At 55.5% G+C, this 25306-nt stretch overlaps 4 protein-coding genes across 7 annotated transcripts; 1 reads left to right on the forward strand and 3 right to left on the reverse strand.

Moving 5' to 3' along the window:
• Window positions 1-84: 84 nt before the first annotated feature.
• Window positions 85-5673, reverse strand: si:ch211-1a19.3 (uncharacterized). The gene is made up of 5 exons (XM_061824778.1): window positions 5249-5673; window positions 2589-2685; window positions 2371-2524; window positions 1919-2066; window positions 85-1828 (listed from the first exon to the last, which is right to left on the reverse strand). Exons 1-4 carry the CDS (start codon window positions 5585-5587, stop codon window positions 1919-1921), a joined length of 738 nt encoding a protein of 245 aa, XP_061680762.1. The 5' UTR covers window positions 5588-5673; the 3' UTR covers window positions 85-1828.
• A 2668-nt stretch (window positions 5674-8341) lies between these two features.
• On the reverse strand, window positions 8342-13941 carry si:ch73-60h1.1 (calcium/calmodulin-dependent protein kinase type IV). Of its 4 annotated transcripts, none has more exons than XM_061824763.1 (11): window positions 13801-13941; window positions 13581-13701; window positions 12998-13076; window positions 12852-12914; window positions 12701-12783; window positions 12559-12631; window positions 10332-10422; window positions 10189-10263; window positions 9921-9996; window positions 9441-9852; window positions 8342-9363 (listed from the first exon to the last, which is right to left on the reverse strand). In XM_061824763.1, exons 2-11 carry the CDS (start codon window positions 13685-13687, stop codon window positions 8992-8994), a joined length of 1431 nt encoding a protein of 476 aa, XP_061680747.1. In that variant the 5' UTR covers window positions 13688-13701; window positions 13801-13941; the 3' UTR covers window positions 8342-8991. The 4 variants fall into 4 exon arrangements, with proteins under 4 accessions (XP_061680747.1, XP_061680749.1, XP_061680751.1 ...); XM_061824765.1 differs by having other exon boundaries at window positions 13581-13704; window positions 13801-13932; XM_061824767.1 differs by lacking the exon at window positions 13801-13941 and having other exon boundaries at window positions 9441-9593; window positions 9726-9852; window positions 13581-13697.
• A 451-nt stretch (window positions 13942-14392) lies between these two features.
• Window positions 14393-16395, forward strand: fam174c (family with sequence similarity 174 member C). Its single transcript, XM_061824779.1, has 3 exons — window positions 14393-14706; window positions 15820-15948; window positions 16023-16395. Exons 1-3 carry the CDS (start codon window positions 14396-14398, stop codon window positions 16024-16026), a joined length of 444 nt encoding a protein of 147 aa, XP_061680763.1. The 5' UTR covers window positions 14393-14395; the 3' UTR covers window positions 16027-16395.
• An 832-nt stretch (window positions 16396-17227) lies between these two features.
• On the reverse strand, window positions 17228-25300 carry stil (STIL centriolar assembly protein). Its single transcript, XM_061825151.1, has 18 exons — window positions 25129-25300; window positions 24973-25038; window positions 24783-24898; window positions 23330-23526; window positions 23035-23264; window positions 22870-22956; window positions 20962-21048; window positions 20744-20888; window positions 20579-20682; window positions 19944-20043; window positions 19579-19866; window positions 19062-19137; window positions 18885-18999; window positions 18573-18820; window positions 18446-18517; window positions 18234-18301; window positions 17642-17751; window positions 17228-17573 (listed from the first exon to the last, which is right to left on the reverse strand). The coding sequence occupies exons 1-18, from the start codon at window positions 25197-25199 to the stop codon at window positions 17309-17311; spliced, it is 2445 nt and encodes an 814-aa protein (XP_061681135.1). The 5' UTR covers window positions 25200-25300; the 3' UTR covers window positions 17228-17308.
• Between the last annotated feature and the right edge of the window lie 6 nt (window positions 25301-25306).

A 25306-nucleotide genomic window follows, 5' to 3' on the forward strand; every position in this document is an offset into this window, starting at 1 on the left:
AGCACAGATTAGCTCAAGCGATAAGTGACGAAAGGCCGGTGGCCGCGCCCCCTTCGTGGCCACCAATTGAGGAGACAGAAGGCGTTAAAACACGCGTAATCTTTATTTCCCAGCATCGTGTTTGAGTTGCGATATGATCACGGATGTACACTCATCGCTAATCACAGCGCGACCCGGGGGGGGGGGGGGCGCGGCTCCAGCGAAGAGTCGGCGCTTCCGATCCGCCCGCCCGCTGCGCAAGTGTCGCCGCGCGCGTGAAATGGGTGAGTGCCTCTAAAGCGCTTCAAGCGGTGCAAGCGGACTCAATTCCTTTCCCATGAAAAGCATCGGGCCCAGTGCATGGTGGGAAAGCAGGAGATAAAGTTCTTTTGTGAATGGAGCATAAAAAGATGTCAGTCTTGAAAGCGAAAGAAAAAGACACGAGTTACACTTGTTAGCGTTTAGTAGTACTCGGCGTGGCCACCGGGGCGACCGAATGGCTCGGCCCACAGTGGGAAAGTCGTCGTTGCGCGTCAAAGTTTGCTTCGGAATGGGAGCCCCGCGTGGTCCTTGGCCGGTAGCGTGACGAGAGCCTGCAAAACGGCCACGATTCCAGAGAAATGGACTTTTCTTTTTGGGGAGGGAAAGAAACGAAGGAACCTCGACCCTTTCCGTTGGTCTGCGGCTCGGGGAAGCCCTTTTTTCCACTGGCTGACTAATTTCGAGAGGGTCAAAGCGGACGCGTGATGCTCGGAACTCGCCCTCGGCACTGGAATGCTGCAAATGCTAAATTCCCGGCGAGAAGAGCAACGAAATGGGCCGCAAAGACGGCGGCCTGTCGTCACGTTGCTACTTCAAGTGTCACCTCGTCGGTTAGTCCCGGTCAAGTCTGCAAACGTGGGTCTTAACGGTCGTCATCGTCATCGGGCACGCTCAAGTCGACTTGGACAAAATAGCGTCAACGAAACGCGTTTGAAGAGCTATCAGGCTGACCGCAGCTGTGCCGCACGCAACCATTTCCCATCATTTCCCTTTTGCCGGACATTTTGCGATCCAACTCGCATACGAGCGACATTAACCAAATCGTGCTGCTTTTTATCTCCACGCCAAACCGCAATCCCGGATGAAGCCGCAGAGACGCTCCTCGATATCGACAGGCAGACGGACGACGCGCCCGTTTTGACCTAAGCTAGGAGGGTCAAAGTCGTCAGAGCGGATGGCAAGAAAAGGGAAAGAGGAAAATCACGATGCCGCATTGTGTACAACGCCGTAAAATTACGACAGGGGAACTGCAACTAACATTTCCCGCGGAGAAAATAATTTGGGTGGCACACACTATGGCGATGCCAAAACAAACAAAAAAAAAAAACAAAAACAAAACGAAAACCCACATTAAAATGGTTGAGGAATTGAGCAAGTCATGACTTCGTTCTTAAGTCCACGCGTTGCCTAAGGTGGGAAGCTTGCCCCCACCAACATGGCCGCCATGTCGCCACATCGGTGAGCTGGCCTGATGCGGCGCATGACGTGTTCGTACATCGGATTCCGAGTCGATTTCAATGTTTCGAAGAGGAGTTCCGAACGGTGACATTCAGAAACTTGAGACGAGTCCAGTCCAGGTCGCAGCTAGTCCAGTTCCCGTATACAGTCTTTAGTATGCTAACTAGCATGTATTGCATTTGTCCGATAAATAGCGACGTCTGGTGACAGCAAAGTTGTCTGCAGCTGAGCGAAACAGCAGTGTGTGTGTGTGTGTGTGTGTTTGTACAGCAGTCGTAGTCCCTACGGCCCCCCCGGACTTCAGTGCTTGCTTGCGGTTGTGCGGCCGTTGCCCCTCGTCAGGTTCCCCCTGCACACACGTGGCCACACCCAGGTCACTTCATTAGGAAGACGTCGCGGCGGTGATGACATCATCGGGGCGGGACCAGCTGCCACTCACTCAGGAGACGACGAGGCGGGCCCAGAACGCCAGCGCAACCACGCCGGGCGCAGCCGAGAGCCCGCCGGACCTCGACCCGGGAGGCGCCGGGTCCCGGTGGCTGTGTGGAGGCTTCGCACTTTCTGGCTGGGCTTCTTGACACTTCACGCTACGTGTATACACACACACACACACACACACACACACGTTACAATGTTGACATTTCGGAATATTCCGTGACACGCGCTAGCTGTTGTGTGTTGCCACGGCAACATGTCACGTTTGTGTGGGCACGCTGCCATGTGACACCAAATTGCGGGCCCTCATAAATCTGCCTCCTGAAGGCCTGCCCCTCCCCCAACGCGAAATATTCCTAGCTCTACCCCACCTTTGAAAGGTTTCGCTACCTAAATCCGTGTCAAAAACGCGGGCTCGGAACCTTCCCGGCTTTCCTGACCCGGCTCCAAACTCACAGCTGTTTGCGCAGGAAGTCGCGGTCGGCCTCGCAGGCGCGGGTCTGAGTCTGCGCGGCGTCTGCGCGGTTGTCGGCGGCCGCCTTCAGGCTGGAGCAGGCCGCCGCCCGGTGGCCGCTCTGAGTCAAGTTGTGCTCCAGCACCTCCACGTGGTCTGGAGGCAAATGACAGCGTCACCACCGCAGCGAGCTGCGACGCCTTCCCGTCAGCCATCTTACCTTCTTGAAGCTTCAGCCGATTGGTCAGGTTGAGCTGAGTCTGCTGCATAAGCTCCGCCTCCTCCTGCAGCACGCTGATGTTGGCCATAAGGACCGCCTACACACACACACACCACACACACACACACACACAGAGTCCACTTTGGTGAATACTTCCTGTATGTCTCGTTTGTCGTGGGTGTGACAATGCAGGCCACCCTCACCAATGAGAAAATCCGCAAAGTAGCTTGCAAATATTTCTTGTTGTATCAACGTGAAAGTGCAACGCTTGTACTGTCGCGCCATCATACGTGAACGTGAGGCGCTGATGTTATTGTTGTCCTCACTGTTGAATGCGTGCATCCCGCCAGAGGGCGGGGCCGTCGAGCCAACGAGGACGTACGGATGGCCAGCTGCTAACCGGCGTTGGCGACGGCTTCACTTGAGGCAATCGCCGAAGAATTTGTTTGAGTTTCCTGAACTTTTGGGGGGCTCGTTCGATAAAGTGACCGAAAGAGTACCAGTGACCACAGCTGACCTAAGCCGTCCTGCCTCTATCCAAACCACCTGCAATGGATTCCTTCTAACTGGTGATGATAGGCTCCATTCAATTAGCTGACGATCTTGACTTGCAGCCAGTTGGACTTCAGCTCCTCTGATGAAGTGCGACATGGTCGCAAACTCGGGACTATCTCCGTCTTTGGCGGATTGCGCAGCAACGACCCGTCTGGAAATCCCGCAATCGATCAAATATTCAGCGATACAAGTACAGTGACAAATATCTGCAGTTCCGTGAATGCGCAAAAGCAGTTTGAAACATGCCGGCTGCAGCGCGTCAGCACTGAGCTATGTTGTCTCTTTCACCGTACGTCGTGGCTCTCGTCCACCGGACTCCGAAACGGGCCGGTTCCGGTTTTGACGGCTGCTCGACTGAGTGCGCGCTCCCGATCCTTCCGTCCGGGCCGGCCTTGAGTAAAAGCAGATGGCGCCCGGGTGGGAAAGTTTCCATTTATAGAAATGGCTGTTACTAGGTTACCGTGACAACGGGATCTTATCGAAAAACAATAACAAGACGTCCCGTGCTCCTCTGCAGCTAACGCTAGCTTAGCACGCGCCTGCCAAGATGAACATTCCTGGTGCATTGTGGGAGGTGGAAAAGCAGGAAGGAAAGGGAGGCTGAGCAGGAAGGGGGGGGGGGGGGGCCGTTGAGTCACCACGCCGGCCCGTATGCGGCACAAACACTCACTTATTCCGAGCAACACGTTGAAGGCTGGAAAAGTTGCATCGCGCCTTCGTTTATTTACCAGGGGGGGGCCCAATTTGGGTAAAAGCAACAGAGGGGGCGTGGCCTCAGTCTCAAATAAATAGACAAATGGAGGACGGCTCATTTTCATTTGATGAAACTCAACTCCAATTTCTCACGTCGTCCGTCAAACGGCCGACGCTCGCGCCTTCCACGGGAGGCCGACCCGCTCGTCGCACGAAGCCACATTTGCCGTCGGCTCGACGTGGCGTCATGGTTAGCGCACGGGGGACACTTCGGAATGTCTAAAGGGTCGATTAGTTGTGGAAAGAATAATAATAATCAAAATAACAACCCTAACCCTAAACCCTGAGGGCGGCACGGTGGAGGAGCTGGAAAGCGTTGGTCTCACAGTTCCGTGGTCCCGGGCTCGATCCCGGACCCGCCCGCGCGGAGCTTGCACGTTCTCCCCGTGCCTGCGAGGCTTTTCTCCGGGTGGGAACTCCGCTTTCCTCCCACATCCCAAAAATTGGACACTCTAAATTGCCCCGAGGCAGGATTGTGAGTGCGCCTGTCGTCTGTCGTCGGCTGGCGACCGGTTCTGGGGGTACCCCGCCCGCCTCCTGCCCTCGTGAGGATGAGCGGCTAAGAAGAACAAATATGTCTGTGATTCCAAAATGATCCTCAATGGTTTTGAGCACCATTTTTTCAGGCCAACCCGTTGAAAATGCAACTTTCAGAAATGGAGCAACAACTTGCAAGCGGAACATTTGCAAATGGCGGCCCGCCGACACGATCGAGCTCAAAAATGGAGGCGGAGACTCACCGCAACGCATTCCAGCAGCTGTCGACAAATCCAAGGTGAACGACACGCGCACGCACGCACGCACACACACGAAGCACGGAAAGAATTCCCAGCGCTGGACTTTTCCCCCCATTTTGTCATGTTGCTGCCTCACTCCGAAATGGACGCATGACGAAATTCATTTTTCTTCCCTCGGCGTCGACACGCTCGCCCTTCGTGACCAGGCACATTTTGCATTGCCCATAAAAGACTCCAAAACGGCGTGCGCATCCCTAACGGGCGGCACGATGACAAATTCCACGGACCTCAAAGGAAAACGACGGCAAATCCTAACCACAAGGCAACGACACAAAGTGCTATCTTAATGCTAATTAGCGACCCTTGAAAGGACAGATTGAACACAAACGCTGCAGCAACGCAAATAGACAGAGAGAAGGCGCGGCCGGCTTCAAAAACGCTCCAGGCCAGAAGCAGCAAGCGGGAGCTCGGAATTCTCAAGCACGCGTGTGGGATTTGTGGGGTTTTGGACACTTCTCATACATTTCTGTCAAATTTGAAGCGGAAGAAGGAAGGTTACACAGTGAGCAAAACACACGTTTGGAGGGCGCACGGCCAAACGTCGGTTGCGGGTACCTGGTGCGCGCGGCACTCCTCCAGGGTCCGGTTGGCGGCGTGCAGTCGCTGCGCCAGCGCGGCCAGCGCCGCCTCCTGGCGCTCGTGGCGTTCGCGGGCCACCCTGAGCCGCTCCTCCAGCTCGTCCCTGTCTTGGGCCCACAACGCCTCGGCGCCCAAGTTCTTCTCGCGGGTCTCCCGCAGGTCCTGGCGGCACCGGGCCGAACTCTTCAGGTCGGGAGACGTGGACCAGACCACGATGACCACCAGAGAGATGACGGCCCACAGGGCCAGCAGAACCAGCGCCGCCTTGGTCCCGGCGCCCATCTTGCCCCTCTTGGACTCGCCCGCCGCAGTCATGACTGGCAACCACCTCGAGTGTGCCTGCCGCCGGAGCGGCCTCGCCTCGCCTCGCCTCGCCTCCTCTGGCCCCGCCTGCCCCCTTTTCCTTTCCTCCCCGCCTCCCTCCCTTCCTCCCCTTCCTCGTTTTTGCCCGAGCGCACGTGGAAAACTTTGCGTGCGGGAGAGAAGAAGGAAGCCTCAGTTGCGCCGCCTCAAGCGGCTACGAGTACTCCTCGGCCTCCTTTCAGGTCAACGTTATCTTGCGGGGCCAATGAAGGCGTCTTACTGCACTTCCTGGAAACAACCTCGTCGGAAAATATTCATACTAGCTCCGCTCACTGGCGGACTTTCAATTCTTCTTGAGTCTGGTCGGGAAGCGAGGCAGGATTGAGTCTTCCCATAAAAACCTTCGTGAATGCAAAAAGGGAACGCCGGAAGGACACACACAAGCGTCCCACTCGAGCGCTACAAACGTGTAATCATTACGTTATTCCAAATAATTCACGAGGCTGATTTATGTGCAGGTGTCCCCCGTTCGCAAGGCTTCTGAGACCCCCCCCCCAGGGCGGCTCCCGTTTAAGAAAGCGCCACTCATCCCATTCGGGTTTTCTCACAAACAACAGGAAGCTGTGAAACAGTTCCACTACTTTGTGCAAAAACACACGTTTCATTTTTTGTTTTTTTTCCTGTTTCGGATCAGTCGGGATCACCAAAATGATTCCATTTTGTCAAATGCCACAATAAGGAGGAGAGAGACAATTTCTGATATGATTTCCTTCAAGGACAAAAGTTTACGCACGCAAAAAGTACAATGTCGTTAAAGAACCCATTTGATGAGGTCGTGGCTTTGGAAGCTCCTGATTGGTTAACTGACAACGTGTGACTTCATTGATGGCCCACCGGGGAACGTATTTAAGGCCACGTTGCTTCCTCGTGTAGAATCATGGAGAAAATCAAAAGAAATCGGCCAGGAAATCAGAGAATGAATCATAGCGCGGCTCATCCTCGGGTGCAATTTCAAGATGTCAATTCCATGGAAATATAAACATTACGGGCACGTCCAGCCATCGCAACCCTCAGGGAGGAGGCGGGCTCTGTGTCCCAGAGTTTTGGTCCCAAATGTGCGAATCAACCCCAGAACAAAAGCTAAAGACCTTGTGAAGATGCTGGATGGAGTCGACAAGAAAGCGTCGTCATCTACAGTCAAACAAGTCCTGCAGCGATGTGGGCTGAAAGGCCGCTGACCGAGAACGAAGCCATTAATCAGTCAAAAAAAATACATCTATATATATATATGTGTGTGTGTGAAATGACACCAGAGAAAGATCTTAACTTCTGAAGAAACCAAACCGAAGCGAAGCTGTTTGGCCCGAATGACCAACGTCGCAGCTGCAGGAAGAAAGGGCGAAGCTCGTAGAGCTGAGAACACCGTCCCAACTGTGAAGCACGGAGGTCATCTCGTCATAAAAGAGACGGAAGATTACTTGGAGCTCTTGACGTCAACATCAGCCAGGAAGCCAAAAGTCGGGCGCAAACGGGTCTTCCCAATGGCCCGAAGCGCCCCGATCGGAATTTGGAACGGCGTGTTCGGGCAAGGCGGGCGACAGAGCCGACTCGGCTCGGGAAGTTCTTCTGTCAGGAGGAATGGGCCGGGACTCCAGCACAGTACTGGCAGAAACTTGTGCGAAGTCGCCCTGAGTCGCTCGCGCACTGCCAAGGAAATGCGACTCCCATCTCAACAAGAAAATGAAATATTTTGACTGCAGACGACCGTGAGACAAAACCTGAAACGTGCGTTTTTGCCGCGTCTACGTGGGCGAGCGAGCGAGCGGGGAGGGAAAATATTTGGCAGCGGCTCCGCGTTCGTTCCTGCCTCGGAGCCAACTTGGAAAAAATGATTTTACGACAACAACAACAACAACGACGCTGCTGTTACCACGGTGACGACGACTCGAATACTAAGCTGCTCGTTTGCGCTTTTTTATTCTCATGAAGTTACACAAAACGAGTCCAAAAAGGAGTGACTGAAGTCTCCCACAAGTAGAACAATTTCATTTGTCAGCAAGCAAACAAAGTGAAGCGAAAGACGAGAGTTCGCGCCCTGGAGGCCAACATTTAGGTCACATTACCTTTGACCTTTGAGAAAGATCATTGATCATCGCCTCAAGCCTGCCCACCGTCCATCATTGATCTGGATCCGTACTATGTGAAGGTCTCCCTCTCCTGGACGTCAAGAGAATGACACCATCCCAACACATTTTCATTTTATTCCTGCCTGGCAAATGTGGACTCGCCAAGTTTTTTGTTTTTTTTTTGTTTTACTGGTTTGGAAACAAAACGGGCGTCGGCCGGAGGACAAGAAGATGACCAAGATGATCTTGTTTGAGGGTTGGCCTACTGAGCACGTGTCAAGTACACGTTGTTCAAATAAAAAAAAAAGATAGTTGTCGTGTTTTGTTTTTGGGTCCCCCCCCCCCCCAAGTAGAAGAAGATGTTTGCTGTTCTTTTTTTTTTGGGGCGATCTTGGACGACTCAAGAAATCGTAAACGTATTCACCGTCACGAGGCGACGCGGTGGTCGATTAATTGCGACGCCTCCAACGGCCGACCTGAGAGCCGAAACTTTACTGGGGGCTGGTGGCGATGACGTCACTTACCAAAGCCCCGCCCATCCAGGAAGTTGTCGACGCGTTGGGCGAGACTCCGCCCCCTCAAATTCCCGCTTGAGCCTCGATGCCGATTTAGCGGAGCTTAGCATTATAGGCTAGCAAAGCTAAAACAAGCGACCGAACGTGAGTGGATTTATTGGGAAATGACGACGTTCAATCTTGCTCAAAGGCGGATTTCCGTTTACGTCTTGTCGTCGCTTTCCCGTGCAGTTGCGTTTTTTGTTTTGGACCAAAACGCTCATCAGTCCCAGTCGTACTCGTTCGGGTCAAAAAGACTTTGCTTGCTTTGTTAGTCCACTTGAGTTTTTTTCCCATAAATAATCATTGACAATTCATAATCAATTGTGAGAAAGGGTTACCATGTTAATAAAACAGAAGAGCCTCACCTCGCAAACAAAGAAAACCAAAATGCAATTGCTTGCGGTTTAGCACCCGCAACTGGAACCTCGTCGAGGGTTTTCAGCTCCCACGAAAAAAAAAACAAAAACAAAATCATTTGGCCGTCGTCGACGAGCGTCAAAGGTTGTCGTCGAGCCGCCTTGCTAACTGCGGATGCTAACGTGCTATGCAAGAACACAAAAAATGTAAACAGACTTGACAACATTTCAGACATGAGCATTATTAGCTCGCATGCTAGTGCACCGTTTCTATCTGGCATGCACTCGTCAGTAAAAGTCAGGCGTTGTTAGTATTTGTCAACATTTACAGGAAGATTATTTGTCGCCAACCGTTAGCGTCTCTGCGCACCGGGAGCTCACTGGCGGCGGGCGGTCTCGGCCGCAGGCTCCGCCCCCGCCGTTAAGCCGTTGCTCAGGGCGTCCGGACTCACGGGCGCGGCCTGCACCCCCAGCGAGCAGGTCTTCTTGGGCGGCCTGGGCGGAGCCACCGCCGACTTGGCCCGCAAAGGCGGCCTGCTCGGGGCGGCGTCCGGTTCTGGAGAAGGGGAGGGGCCACTTTGTTTTTCCGAGGACGCGGCCTCCTTTTCTTCGGCCGTCTCGGGGGGCGCGTCCCGCCGCACGCTGCTGCTCTGTCGCGACGTTCCCGACGCGGGAATCTCGCAGCTGTCGGCGCGACGGCGAGACGACTCGTGCATCCGACCCGTCGCCACCACCGCCTTCACGGCCGCCTGTCGTGGCGCAGGGACAGCGGCCGTTGACCGTCACGTGACGCGGCACCGCACGCGCCATTTCCGGCGGGGCTCACCTTTAGTTTGCGTCTGGCGTTGAACTCTTGGAGCTTCCTGTGCGCCGTGTCCATGTGCGAGAAGCGCGCCGCCTTGCCCAGCACCCACGGGTGCTGCAGGGCCTGGCGCACGCTCAGGCGCTTGCTGGGGTCCAACACGATCAGCTTGCTCACCTGAGACACGCACACAGCGCCTTTGCTGCCCTCTGCTGGTTTTGTGATGGACGGATGAATTGATGGGATGGAAGACGGACGGCGGGACGGATGACGACGACGACGACGTGACGGCCGGAAGGACGGACAGACCAGGTCCTTGGCGTTGAGCGAGACATCGTCCCACCAGGGCGAGACGAACTCGTAGTCGCAGTTGAGGATGCGCGTGTACATGTACTGGTCCCCCCGAGCGTCGAAGAAGGGCTCGAACCCGCACAGCCTGCAACGAGCCGCTCCGCGTCACCGCCCGCCGGTGGCGACCGTGCGCGCGCGTTGGCGTGAACTCACAGAATGTAGAGGATGACGCCGACCGACCACATGTCCACTTCGGGTCCGTACGCGTTCCCCCGAAGAATCTCAGGAGCTCCCGACGCAAACGCACAAACGTCACAACGCGGACGCCGACCCGACGTTCGACTGTTCAACTATTGGGCCACGCCTACGACGGGTGCGCCCGTAAGTGTCAAGCGTGTACCAATTCCTCGACGGTTCAGATTGCGAACAGCAAATGAGCAAACCCGCGGGCGCGCCGTGTCCTGCCCGCGTGCCGACTCACCACAGTAGCCCGGCGTCCCGCACACGGTTTTCATGGTCACCTGATCGTCGATGATTTTGGAAAGCCCGAAGTCGGCTGGAAAACACAGGCAGAGCGTCGGCGCGGGATGCGGTCGTTACGGTGACGGCGGAGGCGCCACTCACCGATCTTGAGCGGGGCGTCGAGCGAGAGGTCGGCGTAGAGCAAGTTCTCGGGTTTCAGGTCACGATGCACGACGCCGTTCTCGTGGAGATACTGACACACACACAAGCACACGTAGACACGTTGAGCGCACCGTCTTGACACGCGGATCAGAGGCGCCGTTGAATGTATTGTGGCGGTTTTTTTCGACCCCCCCCCCCCCCCACCACCACCACCACCAAAAAAAAAAAAAGGTTAAGATTTCAAACGCCCTCGTCCACCAGCGCGGAATCCACGTCGACCGGCTTCCGGCGAAACGGGTTCGTCGGCCGGTCCGAGCCCGCTCGCCGTTCGTTTCAGGTCTGAAAAGTAGGGTCGGGCACGGAGAATCGACGCGAACCGGGACTAATGTTCCGGTTCCCCCGGAAAATGTTCACATTTCTACATTTCGGTTCCTGTTCCGATGAAGAAAGTGGAGAAAAAGGCCAAAGACGAAGGTGTCAAGTTCTGTGCCCTGCAGACTCTCGTACCTCCAGGTTTTTATAGTATGCCAGTAAGTATCCTCCTCCTCCTCCTCCTCCTCCTCATCTGTACTCGACCCATTGCGTTCTTCGTCGTCTCTGGTGCTCCTTTCGGAACGGTCAAAGGTGTTGTCGTACCCGAACGAGGCAAACAAAGACGGACGGGACCGACTTTGAGAACTTGTGCATTGCAATCCTGGCGGACCCGAACGGGGGCCTTTTATTTTGGCCTCACCAGCTTTCACATCGCAGCAAAGACGTTCCCCGATCGATTTGATGAGCCGATGCATGTCGACGGACTGCGCTCAACCCGACACGCGCACGCGGCAGGATCCGGATCACGTTTGGCGTGTGCGTGATTTTAATCCTGCGTGATGTTAATCTGTCGAGCAGCTGGATGTAAGATGGCGTTACATAACGACGACACGCACACAACAACAATAAGCACAAGAAAAATACACAACAACAAGACGCACACGCCGCAGCTCTTGCGGATGACGAGACGGTCGGCCGAGTTTGGCGCGCACGTTTTTGGGTCGCCGCTAACTCTTTTCTGTAACCAGCATCAGAAGCATCGACGGCGGCAAAGGAAGTCAAAAAGGCGGCCGTCAAACCAGTTTGGATCCGACAATGTCGGCGCTCCTCTGTCGGGTCGTCGGGTGCTCCAATACGGACCCATTTCCCACAACGCTAGAGCCTCCTTTACACACGCGACTATCGCAAGAACGAAACGGCAAAGTTGCTTCAAAGGTTGCTACTTGGCACGGCCCGCTCGAGCGACGTCCCGCCCGGGCCGTCGGCAGCGCTCCTCACGCCGACAGTCGAGGCCGAAAAGCAATTTGGAAAGCCGGAATTTGCTCATGTTGTTCACCACGGTGCTGTAGTTGCAGAACATCAAGCTAGCCGTTGCTCTTTACTTGCTTTTGCATACAAGTCCGACTGGGTTTGAAACGGAGCCTTTGCGCTCATGTTCTTTGGATCCTCAGGCAATCTGCCGAGTTGCGATCGCTCACAAAGATTTGTTGTTCTGCTCAGAAAAAGAGCCCAGTTGACCTTCAGCGAGTCACCGCCGGCACGTTGAAGTCCTTGAGCCAAGCGGGCTGACCGTACCCGAGACCCGCTAAACGCAATCCGTGAGGCGCCGAACCCGCAAAACGTTCACGGTCCCACGCGCGACAGCTGCTGGCTTTGTTTTGTGTCGCCGTCCTGGCGTTTCTCCCAATATCTGCGCGACTTTTATTGGAGATGACACGCGTCAACCAATGAGAGGCGAGTTGGTCAGTCGGCGGTGGAACAAACTCACGCGTTGACGAAGGCCGTTGAAAGCGCGCCGGCGGTTGCGACGTTGGAGCTCGCGGCAAACCAGCCGATCGCTGGAATCGATTTTTGTAAACGTTGCTTCGCAGCTGCCGTCCGAATCGGGTAACGTCGGCCGCCTCAGAAGTGGATCTCACGCTATTAGCAACTCGGTTCTCGCCAATTGGTACCGAAGAAGTCGCGTTCAAAAAGGTTGCCAGAACGTCACTTCCTCTTGCGTCGTAATGCACAATTTTTGTTCATTTCTGTCTCTTTAATCATCAATGTTTAATCAAAACGATAACTCGTCACCGGAAGAAACATTTTGAAATACGTTCCGATCGTAAACGATTATCAAAATACGGCCGCTGTACCGTTCGCATTTGCTCGCACCACCGAAGGATGGGGGGGGGGTGTCCCTCCGACGTCTTACCGCCACGGCTTCCAGGATCTGTTTGATGACGTGGGCGGCGTCCCTCTCGCTGTAGTATCCGCGCTCCACGATCCTGAAACGCAGCGGCGGGCGCGTGAGGCGTGGCGTCGCGGCCAGAAAGCGGGCGCGGCGGTGACGACACCTGTCAAAGAGCTCTCCTCCCGTCACCAGCTCCAGAATCAGCGCGATGTCCGTGTCCGTCTCGAAGATCTCCTTCAGCTGGATCTGAGGAGGAGACGGGAGGGAAGTGGGCGCCGCACGGCGGCGCTGACGAGCCGCGTCGTCGCACTTACGATGTTGGGGTGCGAAAGACGCAGCAGGACGCCGATCTCCGTACGGACGATCTTTTTGTCGATCTGCGGCTCCAGAAAACAGACGGTTAGCGACGTCGCCGGGGGCTAAGCTAGCTCGGGAGGGCGGCGGCGGCGGCACCGCTGACCGTTTTCTTGAGAACTTTGACGGCGTAAGACTTCTTCTTCTCTTTCTCTTCGCAGCGATACACCACAGACGTCGCACCTCTGAAAAGACATCACACCCCGCGCGTGTTTTTTTGCGCGCCAGATGGGGGAATCGGATCATGTACGCGCGGGCGTGCCTGGTCGCCATGGCAACAACACACACATTCGAGTCGTCATGCTTTTGGTTTTTGTGCCGCATCAAAAACTGTTGACCACATTACCCATGATGCTGTGCTGCCGCACCCAGGTAGGTTAATTTGTTCTTGCGCCACGTTAAACACGTCACGTGGCAAAAAAAAAAAAAAAACGTTTCTCCCTTAATTTTCGGTTTTTATTTTCCGAGTATTTGATTCAGCTTTTTCCAAAATTCAAAACTGCAGATGAATCACTGCCCTGGACGAACCCAAAACGAAAATCTTTTGCTTGCCAATTGCCAATTTCCACGGGACTCTCACACGTGAACGTCACGTTGTTGTTGTTTGCGACGACGCTGCTCGTGAACTCCGAGCCTCCCTGAACGCCCCGCCGCCGTGAAAATCCCTTGATTTTGCCGTCCGGACCGACCTGCCCAATTCGGAGCTGAGCGTGTAGAACTCCTCCACGGTGCCGTCCCTGCGCGAGCCGTCCACCCAGAAGTCCGCCGTCTCCGAACCTGGCCGGGACGTCGGCATCTTGAGCACGCCCGCTTCTCGAGTCCAGATGCCGGGGAAGAACCAGAACCAGATTAGTGAGACGAAGAGGCGGGCGGGGTTGCTGTTAATCCCGCGTCAAAACGCGCACGGACCTCTTCTTCTTCTTCTTGTTTTTTTGTTTGTTTTTTGTTTTTCCTATTCCACACCGATACAAGCACTCGGAACCTGCTCGGCTTCCATCGGGCCTAAAACGGGTCGGACGCCGGCTCCATTCGGGCCATCGTCCTCGTCGCAGCGGGTCCGGTATCCGTTTTTAGGTGGTGGTAGTTCCTCGGTAAACAAGCGCGGACGGTCCAAATGGCGCAGGTGCGTTCTTGGGACGGGTTCCGGTGTGTTGTGATGTGCGGCTGCGTCGTCGGCGATAATCTCCTCGTCCCGCCCCCGGCAGCACTCGGCCCGATCCGAAGGTCCCCGACGAACGCTCGAGCTGTCACTCCGAGCCGAGCCTGGGAAAACGCTCACTTCCGTTTTCGCGCAGGTTTCTTCTTCTTCTACGCGGACGGAGTTTTCGCTCGCCGCCGTAGTTCCCGAAGCGGCCACGGAGGGGCGCGCCTGTCAACACAATGGCAGCCGACGTGGGGTGACGTCACGTGACTCCATTTCCGACTCGGCGTGACGTGCACTTTGTCAACAAAGTGCCACTTGTACTTCTTCCGCTTTGTTCCTTTGCTCCCTTTTTTTCCTTTTATGGCGACGTACGCGCTCGTTTCGCTTCTTGTGGTTTTTCTTCCGCTGTGCCGGACCCTCGCGGTGGTGGCCACGGAAGCGAGCGGCACCGTCTGGACCAACAACAGCAGCGGCAGCGGCGGAGGCGGAGGCGGAGGAGGAGGACCGGCAACGGCGTCAGCGGGAACGGGACCTGGACCTGGACCTGGAACGGGACCGGAAGTGTCTTCTCGGGGCTTCTCGGTCGACTCGGCCATGGTGCAGCGAGCCTTGTACGTGCTGGTCGCCATCAGCGCCTTTGGGCTTCTCTACTTCCTGGTCAGGGCCGTGCGGTGAGTCAAGTCTCGTGGGCACACGCGCCCCCCACGTGGAATGTTGATGAAAATATTGAGAAAGCAAAAAGTTCCCCAAACGGGAGACTTTCCGCATCAACTTGAAATCTGTGGCTGACAATGATGGAGGGAATTTTTTTTCCCTTCAAGTCTTTCTTCACATTTCTTCCTCCGCTTTGGCACCTTTTGACATTTTAATTTTGCTCGCGGCAATATTGGCGCGTTCCTCCTGACGCGGCAAATTTGGAGGCCGCCTTGCGTTGCTCCCAATTTGACCTGTGTCAGTGGCCGTTTGTGCCCGTGCGCCCAAACTTCCCTGGCTGATGTTGCTTCATTTTTTTCCCACGGCGTTTCCCTCATGACGTCATGGAAGCGCGCCAGTCCCTCCTGTGGAAAAACAACCCCACACCCCCTTCGCAGCCTCGGATAATTGAATTTGACGTCTCCGGAAACAAGAGTCTTTGTATCATTTGCCAGCTGCATCCTGGCCTTTGAGCAGGTGCCGCTACGGAACCTGCCATACTGACGCACGCTTCCCACCAGGTGTAGCCAACATTTCCCAAGGGCTTCTGTTCTTGTTCTTGGCTTGATGTGCGCACTTCATTCATCTCTGGAAGACAGAACCCGTCCGTCTCTTCCCTCAGCGCTGATGGCTCGACGGTCCCAAGGTGTTTTGCTGTTCATGTTGTCGTTCTCTGTTCGGAATGTCGTATCAGGGCGGCATCGACTGCCGGAGAAAAATTCCTTGTCCAATAAATCTGATTCTGAGACGGAACACGGTACCTTCAGGCGTGTGGAAATTGTACCCAAGGATGCAGCTGGTTTCATTGGTTGAATTTATTTTGACTCGCTGCGTTTCGGGGGTGTTCCGTTCAACGCATCCCCGTGTGTCTCTGTTGCCGACCCGCCTCTTGTCAGTCAACCAATCGGAAGCTTTCCGAGAAATGCCCGAGTTACCCCGATTGGTTTGAGGGTTAGTGTAAAACCTTCACGTGTGCAAACCTCTGACGTGGAAGAAATTCTCATTTTGGTTCGTCTGCTTCCACGTCAGACGGTGACGAACTGCAGAAAGAGAAAAAGCGACGTTGACTTGTTGTTTGTGGCGATGTGTAGCGTGAAGAGGCCCCCCCCCAGGAAGAAGTACGGCGTGCTGGCTCACTCCGAGGACGCCGTGGAGCTGACGGCGGCGGCCGCCAGCGACGACGAGGACGACACGCTCTACGACGCTCGCTCCCTCCGCAGGTCAGAGGTCGCATTATGACGCAGCGTGGCTGACATCAATCTGACCTTTGACCCCAAACCACGCGTGTGTGCAGATGAGTGCGAAGGCGATCGACGGCTGGTGACCAAAGATGATTTTTTTGCCTTCCTTGTGCTTTTTTTTTTTTTGGTGGTTTATCATCTTTATTTTTGGAATAATTTATATTTCTTGTACTTTTTTTTTTTTTTTCCTGTCATCTTCAAAGAGGAGGCGGAACCAGCTGACTGGTCCAACCGTGTTCGGCCATCTTGGTGACCAGCATCATAGCTAATGTGGACTATACGTTTTTTTTTATTATTATTGTTTTTTTTTTTTTTTTTACCGGGGAAGGGCTCACGGTGACGGGTTTAATGCTGACAATGAAGCAGCAGGTGTTGTTTGGACCAAAATGTTTCCAATTAAAAAATATACTTTTGTATTCAACCTTTTTCCTGCATATGTCATTTTTATCAATACCGCACATTTGGACAGTGTCTAGAAGATTCAGATTGGATAGTACGTGTCCATTTTCATAATTTTCTTATTTTGTGCAAAAAAAAAAAAAAATCTTGTGACCTTGATAACTTTTTGAGTCAATTCCAACTGAAACGGCAAAAATGAGCCGCTTGCTAAAAAACGCCGCGACTTGCACAATTTGGGTGTCGTCCTTCGAACTCGGCGGATGAGCCCGACTGCTCGTTCAAGCCGTTACGCTCGTCTCGATACTACAGAAAAAAAACTGTCAAGTTCACCTTCCGTTCAACTTAGGCAAGCTACACCCTGAACTGGTCGCCAGCCAATCGCAGATATTCATTGCAATAACTGCATTCATTTTGCTGGGCCATTGCAACAACATCGGTCACGCTGAAAACTGCTTGGGTGGCAGCAAAAAAAAAAAAAAAAAAAATTGAGCGATTGCAAAAATGCTGTATGTATTTTACATCAGTCACATTTGAAAAACGTACAGGTGTGGTCAGGCGTGAACGCAGACAAAGTTGTGTTTGGAATTAGGAGTGTACCCCTTTAAGAGCGGAGGGGGGCGGTCTCAGGTAGGAAGTCAGGCTGTGGTTCACTGGCTGGATCGGTTTTCATAAAAATTGGAGAGAAACATTACAACCAAGGGAATATTTTAAAATAGGGAGCTACTTTTCAATCTCCCTGGATATCATATAGTCAAATGAAAATTTGCAAAGACCCTTTCAAACTAAAATCACCCTGGGACTCAAGCTGGAACCGCTTCGTTGGGAGGAGCCCAAAAGCAAACCAGCATTCTTGACACCCTTTCAAATTAAAAGCACTTTATTAAGAGAAGCAGAAACAGAAGTGACCTGTAGGGGGACGCTTTCAAATGAAATGATCACATCAGAGTTTGGGCAGCTGTCTGAGGCGAGTGCGGTCCAGAACGTTCCCCACGGACTCGTCGGGCCGCGGCTCCCAACTGGGCCCGTTCTGCGGGAGGGGCTCGGCGAGCCCTCGGCGCAGACCGTGACGCCCCAGGTACGCGCCGGTGGCCAGCGACATGTCGCTGAGCGACGGCGGCCAAGGGGCGGGGCCGACCCGCGACCCGTCCACGTATCGCAGGCAGAGGGCGCTCGCGTCCGCGCCGGATGCCGACGGGGGGCTGACGCTGCGACACACGGGCGCCCAAAAGTTAAACACCCGTCGTGGTCTACGGTCACGTGACCTGCGGCGCACCTGCGTTCCCGTGACCACGTCGCGGTCCCCCGGCGACGCTCGTTCGCGTCCGACCGATCGGCGGGCGGGCGGCTCCTCCTCGGCTGCCCCGCGTCCCGTCTGCCGCTCGCCTGCACACAAACGCGCGTCACGCGGCTCGTAGCGGCCAATGCTACGTTTTTTTGCTAGGTGTGACTCGGCGTCGGGCCGCCTCCTCCGCATCGAGAGGAGCCAGACGAGGTGGCCGGGGGCATCTGATCCGGACCGCCGAGAGGAGACCCCGGAGGGATTACGCCTCTCGGCTGGCCTGGGAAGGCCTCGGGACCCCCCGTCCCTGCTAAAGCTACTGCCCCGGCAAACTGACCTCAGATGGATGGCCGTCTATTTCCTGTCCCTGATGCATGCACAGTGCCCCTCGCTAACCAGATGGCGAATGGCGTCACAGGATTTGCTTAACCAATATCAAATTGTGGAACTAAATATTGCGGGGCATGAATGGTTCCCTAACTGCAGCCAGCCCGGACCTCACCTTACTTCACTTCTCTGCTCAAGTCAGCAACTGACAAACGCTCGACATTTGTGCGTGCGTGCGTGCGTGCGTGGAGTCCTTTACTGTCATGTGGGCATAGAAGCCATCCGCCGCCTCGCCCGGCGTCCGCCGGCCTTCCGCCGCCTCGCCCGGCGTCCGCCGCCTTCCGCCGCCTCGCCCGGCGTCCGCCGCCTTCCGCCGCCTCGCCCGCGTCCGCCGGCCTTCCGCGCCTCGCCCGGCGTCCGCCGGCCTTCCGCCGCCTCGCCCGGCGTCCGCCGCCTTCCGCCGCCTCGCCCGCGTCCGCCGGCCTTCCGCCGCCTCGCCCGGCGTCCGCCGGCCTTCCGCCGCCTCGCCCGGCGTCCGCCGGCCTTCCGCGCCTCGCCCGGCGTCCGCCGGCCTTCCGCCTCCTCGCCCGGCGTCCGCCGGCCTTCCGCCGCCTCGCCCGCGTCCGCCGGCCTTCCGCCGCCTCCCCGGCGTCCGCCGGCCTTCCGCCGCCTCGCCCGGCGTCCGCCGGCCTTCCGCCGCCTCGCCCGGCGTCCGCCGCCTTCCGCCGCCTCGCCCGGCGTCCGCCGGCCTTCCGCCGCCTCGCCCGCGTCCGCCGGCCTTCCGCCGCCTCGCCCGGCGTCCGCCGGCCTTCCGGCGCCTCGCCCGGCGTCCGCCGGCCGTCTGTGCTGGAAGGCGAAAAGACGACGGGTCAAAATGGTCATCCGGCATCAGAATGGCTGCCCGGCTCACCTGGGATGGCAGGAGGCGGGGCCACCGGACCCCCGGTCGGCGACGTCACTATCCTCGGATCTACCCGCGGAAGGGTCAGGGGCTTTAGGTGAAGACCCCCAGAGGAGACTGGCACCTGAAAAACAAACCCGTCAAACCCGTCCTGAATATGATCAAAAGTTGACGAGAGAATCTCACCTGTCGCTACGGCGACATTGCTGGTCTTGGCCTTGGAGTGCGACGGTCCCGCCTGAGTCTCCAGGAGCTTCTGGACCTTGAGACGTCCGCAGGAAAACAGAAGGCAGACCCTTCCGGTCATTCGCCAGCTTTTTTGGGAGCAAAGGGCAAAACGGCGCCAAGCGAAAGTGCCACCTGCGGCGAGCCAGCTAGCATTGCCTACACCCTTTAGAGCGCCTCGTTGTCAGCCGTGAATATGCACAACAGGTAGGTGGTGGTTTTAGCCAATCCGGCGGACACGCAGAGTCAATGCTTGGACTTTCAACTTTTTGCCCATTAATTTTTTCAGCATTCATATTTGGCAGGCCTGTTAACGACACTGTTGTCGGTGTTGTCGGCGCTGCGTCCAATTTTATTTTCACCTGTCACACCCCAAAAGTAAAGGCACGAAGACTCCGACACGTCACAAGTAAAATGACTCAAACATTACAACCCCGAAAAGTCGGAACTGAGCGGCTCGATTTTACAACTTCCTTACCTGGACCTGCAGGAGGCGCAGCTGGCGGTCTTGCCGGAAGAGGAGCTCGTGGGCGTCACGCGATCCCCCCAGCCAGGGAGGGGACGCGGAGCCGGGGTCCCGGGTGGAGGGGGCAGAGTCGGGCGGGGGAGGCCCGAGGACCGCGGCCCGCCGAGGCGGGTGCGGGTCGGGGGTGCTGTGGAAGGGGCCCACGCCCTTCTCGGGGTCCGGCCGCACGTCGCCAACGGATGAGAAGCTGCCGTCGATCAAGAGAGAAAGTTCCGGGACCGCCGGCTGAACTCGAGGAGTCTGAAACCGAAGACGGGCGGGGCCGTAGGTCACGCAAACAAAATCCGAAGCGATGGCGGACGGCGCCGACCTCTCACCTGCTGAGCCGAAAGGTGAGGACGGGGCGAAGGTCGCGGCGACCCGTCGTCGTCCTCCACGCCGGAATCTCGCTCGCAGACCGCCGCCGTGAGGCTGCCGCTGTCACAATTACAATATGGGGGGGGGGGGGGGGGGAATCAATTTCTATTATTACCCCCCGTCAAAGTCTTTCTTTGCCAAAACCTTACGACGTCTCCGGCGCGCACGTAAATTGTGGCAAATGATCAATAATGCCCCAATAAGGAACATCTTGATCACTGAAATAAAGGATACATTTGCGCAAGACGAGCCCGCAGATCGGATGATGTCATTTCACCCGATTTCTCGAGCTCGTGACGTCACCGTTTTGCCGGCGCCATGTTGCCGGTCAAAAAGAGCCGCTGGACATATTTTCGTGTCGTCTCCAACCGACTTAGCATCGAGCAATGCTCGGCGAGACCGGCAATATGGCGACGTCAACAAAAGTCCCGCGCGTCCCGAGTCACGTAGGTGCACGAGCTCTATTAGCTGGAAAACACGAGCAGGACACGAAGACCTGAATCCTGGCCGAACGGGAAACGACCCGGGAAGAAGGCGGCTGCGCTCGCGTCGCAATACAAGAACCGGACCAGTCGAACGAGCCATCAAGACTAACCTGCCGAGGGAGCCGCGAGTATCTCGAAAGACTCGGACTTGTCTCGCGGGCGCTTCCGGACTCAGCTCAAACTCCAAAGTCCGAGTTTCCGCCGGCGCCACCTGCTGACCACGAGACACTTTGACCTTTCGGGCCTTCTCGCGTCCTCTTCCTCTTCTGACTCACCTGGTGCAGCGTCACGCACCGGCGGGCCCTCAGCACCCGGCAGTCCGGCCGACCGGAACCCGAACGTCGACACCGGAAGAAGTCCGGGGCCGCGCGTCGGGACGGGAAGGTGACGAGCAGGAAAGCGCCGTCGTCCGACAGAACTCTGGGAAGAAGACAAAGGCCAACGTCGGCGGCGCTGTGCGCGCTGCCTCCGCGCTTCCCGTCGCATCGCTGACCTGTCTCGGAGGGCGGAGCCAAAGAGGAATCGGAGGCACCAGGCGCACACGTGAGGGTTCCACACTCGGGTCACGCCGCTCAGCCAGCTGTTTCGTGACAGGAAGCACGTTAAGGCCGACTTGGCGGGGGCGGGGGCGGGGCTTGGGTCCTCATCTATTTATCCGCTGGCGATTTACCAATTCATCGACTGTTAAAAAGGTTCTGGAGGTTGAACAAAGTCAGGCTCCGCGAGAATGAATTGTGTCTGAACTCCGGCCTCCCGCCGTACTCATTTAAGTGGCTTACTGAAATATTAGATTGCGGTCCTGTGGGAAACATCGAAGGCAGCAGGACAAAATAAAATGTCTTCCTTACAATTTGGCACAAGTGGAGAGGAGCCAAATGTTGCGCTCGAGGCAAGAGTACCATTACTTTCAATGATCGATTCTTAAAACTGGGTCGGACCGGACTGGCCTCCTTTCGCCATTTATTTATTTTAGCGGGAACTGTGTCTTGATGCTTTCTCTATTATTTTTGACCCTCGGATTTTGATTCTATTGAGAAGCCCTCCTCATTTGACATATCATGACGTTAAAGGCTTTTGATTTGAATTTCTCTTCTTCTTCTTGCGAGTTTTGTTTTTCTTGTTCTGAACGTCGGAGCGGGTCGGCACCGCCTGCCGGACGGAGCCAAATTCTTCACGTGGCCGATAAAGTTGGTTCCAAACTAAAGTCGGTGTGCTGACGTAAGACAAACAGTAAAAATGGCAAATACAATACAATAAATACATTCTGAACCGAGAGAGACGCCGTGCTTCTGATTTCATTCAATCGTTCACACGTTGCAATGTTATGCTAGCGGAGAACGTCTCATTCATTTATACGAGACGTGGATTACAAATCAAATTTAGGGCATATCTTCGCGCAAACACAGTCTGGTTAAGCTTCGGCCGCGAGCCGGCAAGAAAGCGACACGTTTGCGCAGTCCGATCGTCGCTAAATGTCGCTCGACAAAGAATGAGTGTGTCAATCGTTCGCACGCAGCGGTGTTATGCTAGCGAAGAACGTCTCATTCATTTATACGAGACGTGTATTGAAAATCAAATTTAGGGCATACCTTCGTGCAAACATATGTGTTCCGGTTGATATTAGATGGATTTAGTTGACGATGCGGTCTTCCACAAAGTTTGATCCATCGAAGGCATTTTTCGTACCGGGTCTTCGGTTTTGGAAAGGGTACGAATCCAACTCCCACCGACTGGCCTTTCGGGATACCCGTCGTCACGATTACAAAGTCCGTGACGACACCTCTTAACCATATTTTTTGTTCAATAACCCAAATACGCGATCAAACGCTCACAAAACCTATACTGGACCACGCAATGTTGTCTGAGAAAATGGCGGGAGCAAAAACGGGCTTTGGGCTATGCGGATCTCCGGCCTCTGATTGGTCAGTGACGCGGATTGCGCAATATCCACGGAGGGCTCAATTCTGAGATGACTCCAGTAAAAAGTTGTCATCCAAATATTTACTGGAGTAAGAAAGTACGCAATGCAAAAATAAGGAACTCCTGAGAAACTTTTGACTGATTGTCTTTCGAATCAAACAATGAACATTAACGAAATTAGATGACACCCCCTTTTAACTTTTGTAAATGAGTAAAATTAATATTTGGGCCCATTTGTTTGATCCTCTTACTCAGACACAAACAACAGCGGGAACATCTCCAGCTCACCGGAAGTGGGGGTCGGGGGGCGGGGGGGGGGGTGAAAAAAGAAGCCACGGGGCCACGGGGGTGAACGCACAGGCGGGGCCGGGATTCGAACCCCGGTCCTCACAACTGCGAGGCCAACCATCTAACCAGTGGCCCCACCGTTTGTCGTCCAAGGATGTTTGGATGCGTTTGCGTTCGCTCGCGCATGACTTACACACCAACCAGCGGCAGCTCGGAGGCCGAGGGGTCCGACTCCATCAGCAGAACAAGAAGAGTTCTGCTCTCATTCATCGTCAAAAACCTACGAGCACACAAACAAACACGCGTTGGACGTTCTGGACCGCGTGCGCGTCCGGGTGGCGGGGGACGGGGTCCTCACCCTCGCCGGGGGCCCCCGGGCGTCCCGCTCAGACTCTCGAGCGACGGCGCCGGCGCGACGGGTACGGGGCGGACGGGCCGGACATCCAGGCGGACGGACGGCCAAAGCGACGACCAGCCCAGCGAGAAGCGGGCGGGGCCTCCCTGCTGCTGGCAGCGCACGCGACCTTTGACCCTCATCAGCTGACCCAGATCCAGAGGCTGCCGACCGCTCAAGTGAGCCTGCAACGCCTGACGCGGGAAGACCAGGAAATGAAAGGAAAACCGCAGAGGTGGCGGGATGGGTCGGCACTTACAGCGGAGGAGCGCCAGAGTTCGGCCTCCGATGGGACCACGTCGTCGTTGTCGTCGTCGTCGGAGGCCCTCTGATTAGAGATCAAACACGGAACCAGCACGCCCCCCGGCAGCGGGGCGGCGGGAACCCGGCCCGAGGCGCCGGCCTGCTCCCGACCCGGATCGAAGCGGTCCAGCGTCACAGTGACGCCTTCCTCGTCTGAGGACGGCAGAGGACACGCGGGACGCCGCCGTTAACGCTTGCTACGTAAGGCGGGACCAGAAGGAGGGCGTGCTCGCCCCAAAAAGATCACATCCGGAGGGCCAGGGCAACCGGGTGCACCGGGTTCACCTCGGCGCGTTTCGGGTGTCTGCTCGGGCTGCCGTCGCGGCGCAAAAAAACTGCTGGAGTGCGGTGCAACGCGGCGGCTGCCCCGAGTCCAAATTCGCCCTTGAAGAATGCGCCTCGGTCTCAGTGGGGTCAATCCAAATTTGGACCGATTGATGGGAAATGTCGCGACCAATCACAGACGCCAAAAAGAGGGGGCGGGGGGGCTTTCCACGTACCAAGCCAGGTCAGGTCCACTTGCTCATCAACACCGCGTGCGCGCTTACACACACGGTGTTGGTCCCTCTCGCAAATTCTTGTAAAGGATCAGATAAATATAACCCAAATGAACTTCAAATTATGTTTTGAAATGTGATTTCATTTATGGCCGTGGGAAAATGACACCCTTGTTAAATCGTGAATTCATTGTGGTGAATTTAGAAAGGGCCCGATTAACTCCAGAAGTTGCACCCCAAAAAAAAATCGAGAAAACCACAATTTAGAGAAATTCCACAACATTCAAGAAAGGATCACAAAGCTTTCCAATTCCTGCGAACCATCGGAAGAACAATTATCCTCAAATGGAGAAAACGTGGAAGAATCTTCCCAGGAGCGGCCGCCCCACAAAGATTCGTCCTGGAGGACGCAAAGGAACTTTCTAGAGAACTGCGGGCCAATGACAACAACGGGGAAGGGACTCGACAAAAACTGCAGCCATTGTGGAGTTCCAAGGCCAAAACAACAATGGCTCCTCTTACTTTTGGGAGGGGGGGGGGGGGAATAAACACGTCGATATCACGTGGCCTGACGATATGAAAGCGGATCATCTGGCATAAACGAAATATCGCACTTCAGAAAAACAACAAGGTAGTGGGAGTGTGACGGTCTTGGGCTGCTTTGTCCCTTCAGGACCTGGACGACGTCCTGTGATCGACGGACCGACGAGTTGTCAAATAAGCGGGGATAAAACAACGGGAAGCGTTTCCTCTCCCAAAGGACAAAACAAAATAATAATACTTGAAAGAGGAAAAAACACACAGACAGGTGAACCTGAGGGTCTGGAAACCAGAAGAATCAAGATCAAATATGTAACAACACACAAAGAAGGTCGGGGAGTACAACTCTTGGTACGAGGTCCGAAGTCCAACCTGCATCCACGTCCACAGAACCCAGGAAGAAGCAGTGACCACGTGACGCTCCGCAGTGGCGGACATGACGCTGAGCCAGACGAAGGGCCTTCTCGTGGAGCAGGAGGCGGGGCATCCTGCGGCGCACAAGTCGTCCGTTCCCGTCTCGTCCTCCTCAAACCTTTGCAAAGTTACGATGTTCCGGCTTTACCTGCGCGAGCACAGCTCGAGGCTCAGCTGCGGATCCCACTGAGATGCTCTCGGGGCCGCCAGGGACCTTCCCGCGGGTCGACACGGTTCCAAATCAGACTTCCAAATAAGTTGGACTTTTGCTCTAGTGTGTCGCTGCTGACTGACATCCGCTCACCTGCTTTTCACGCCGTCGCGACTCGGAACCGGATGGAAAACATCCGCCGGCAGATTGACGGGGCAGCTCATGGCCGGGCGCGGACACTCGCCTGGGCGCGAACTTCCGTCGGTTTGCCTCTTTTCCGAGTGGAAATAGAACTTCGGAACGTTCGGCTTCCAAGTTGTTGAGCTCTCGT

Source organism: Syngnathoides biaculeatus, chromosome 7 (genome assembly GCF_019802595.1).
Source record: "Syngnathoides biaculeatus isolate LvHL_M chromosome 7, ASM1980259v1, whole genome shotgun sequence".
Taxonomy (NCBI): domain Eukaryota; kingdom Metazoa; phylum Chordata; class Actinopteri; order Syngnathiformes; family Syngnathidae; genus Syngnathoides; species Syngnathoides biaculeatus.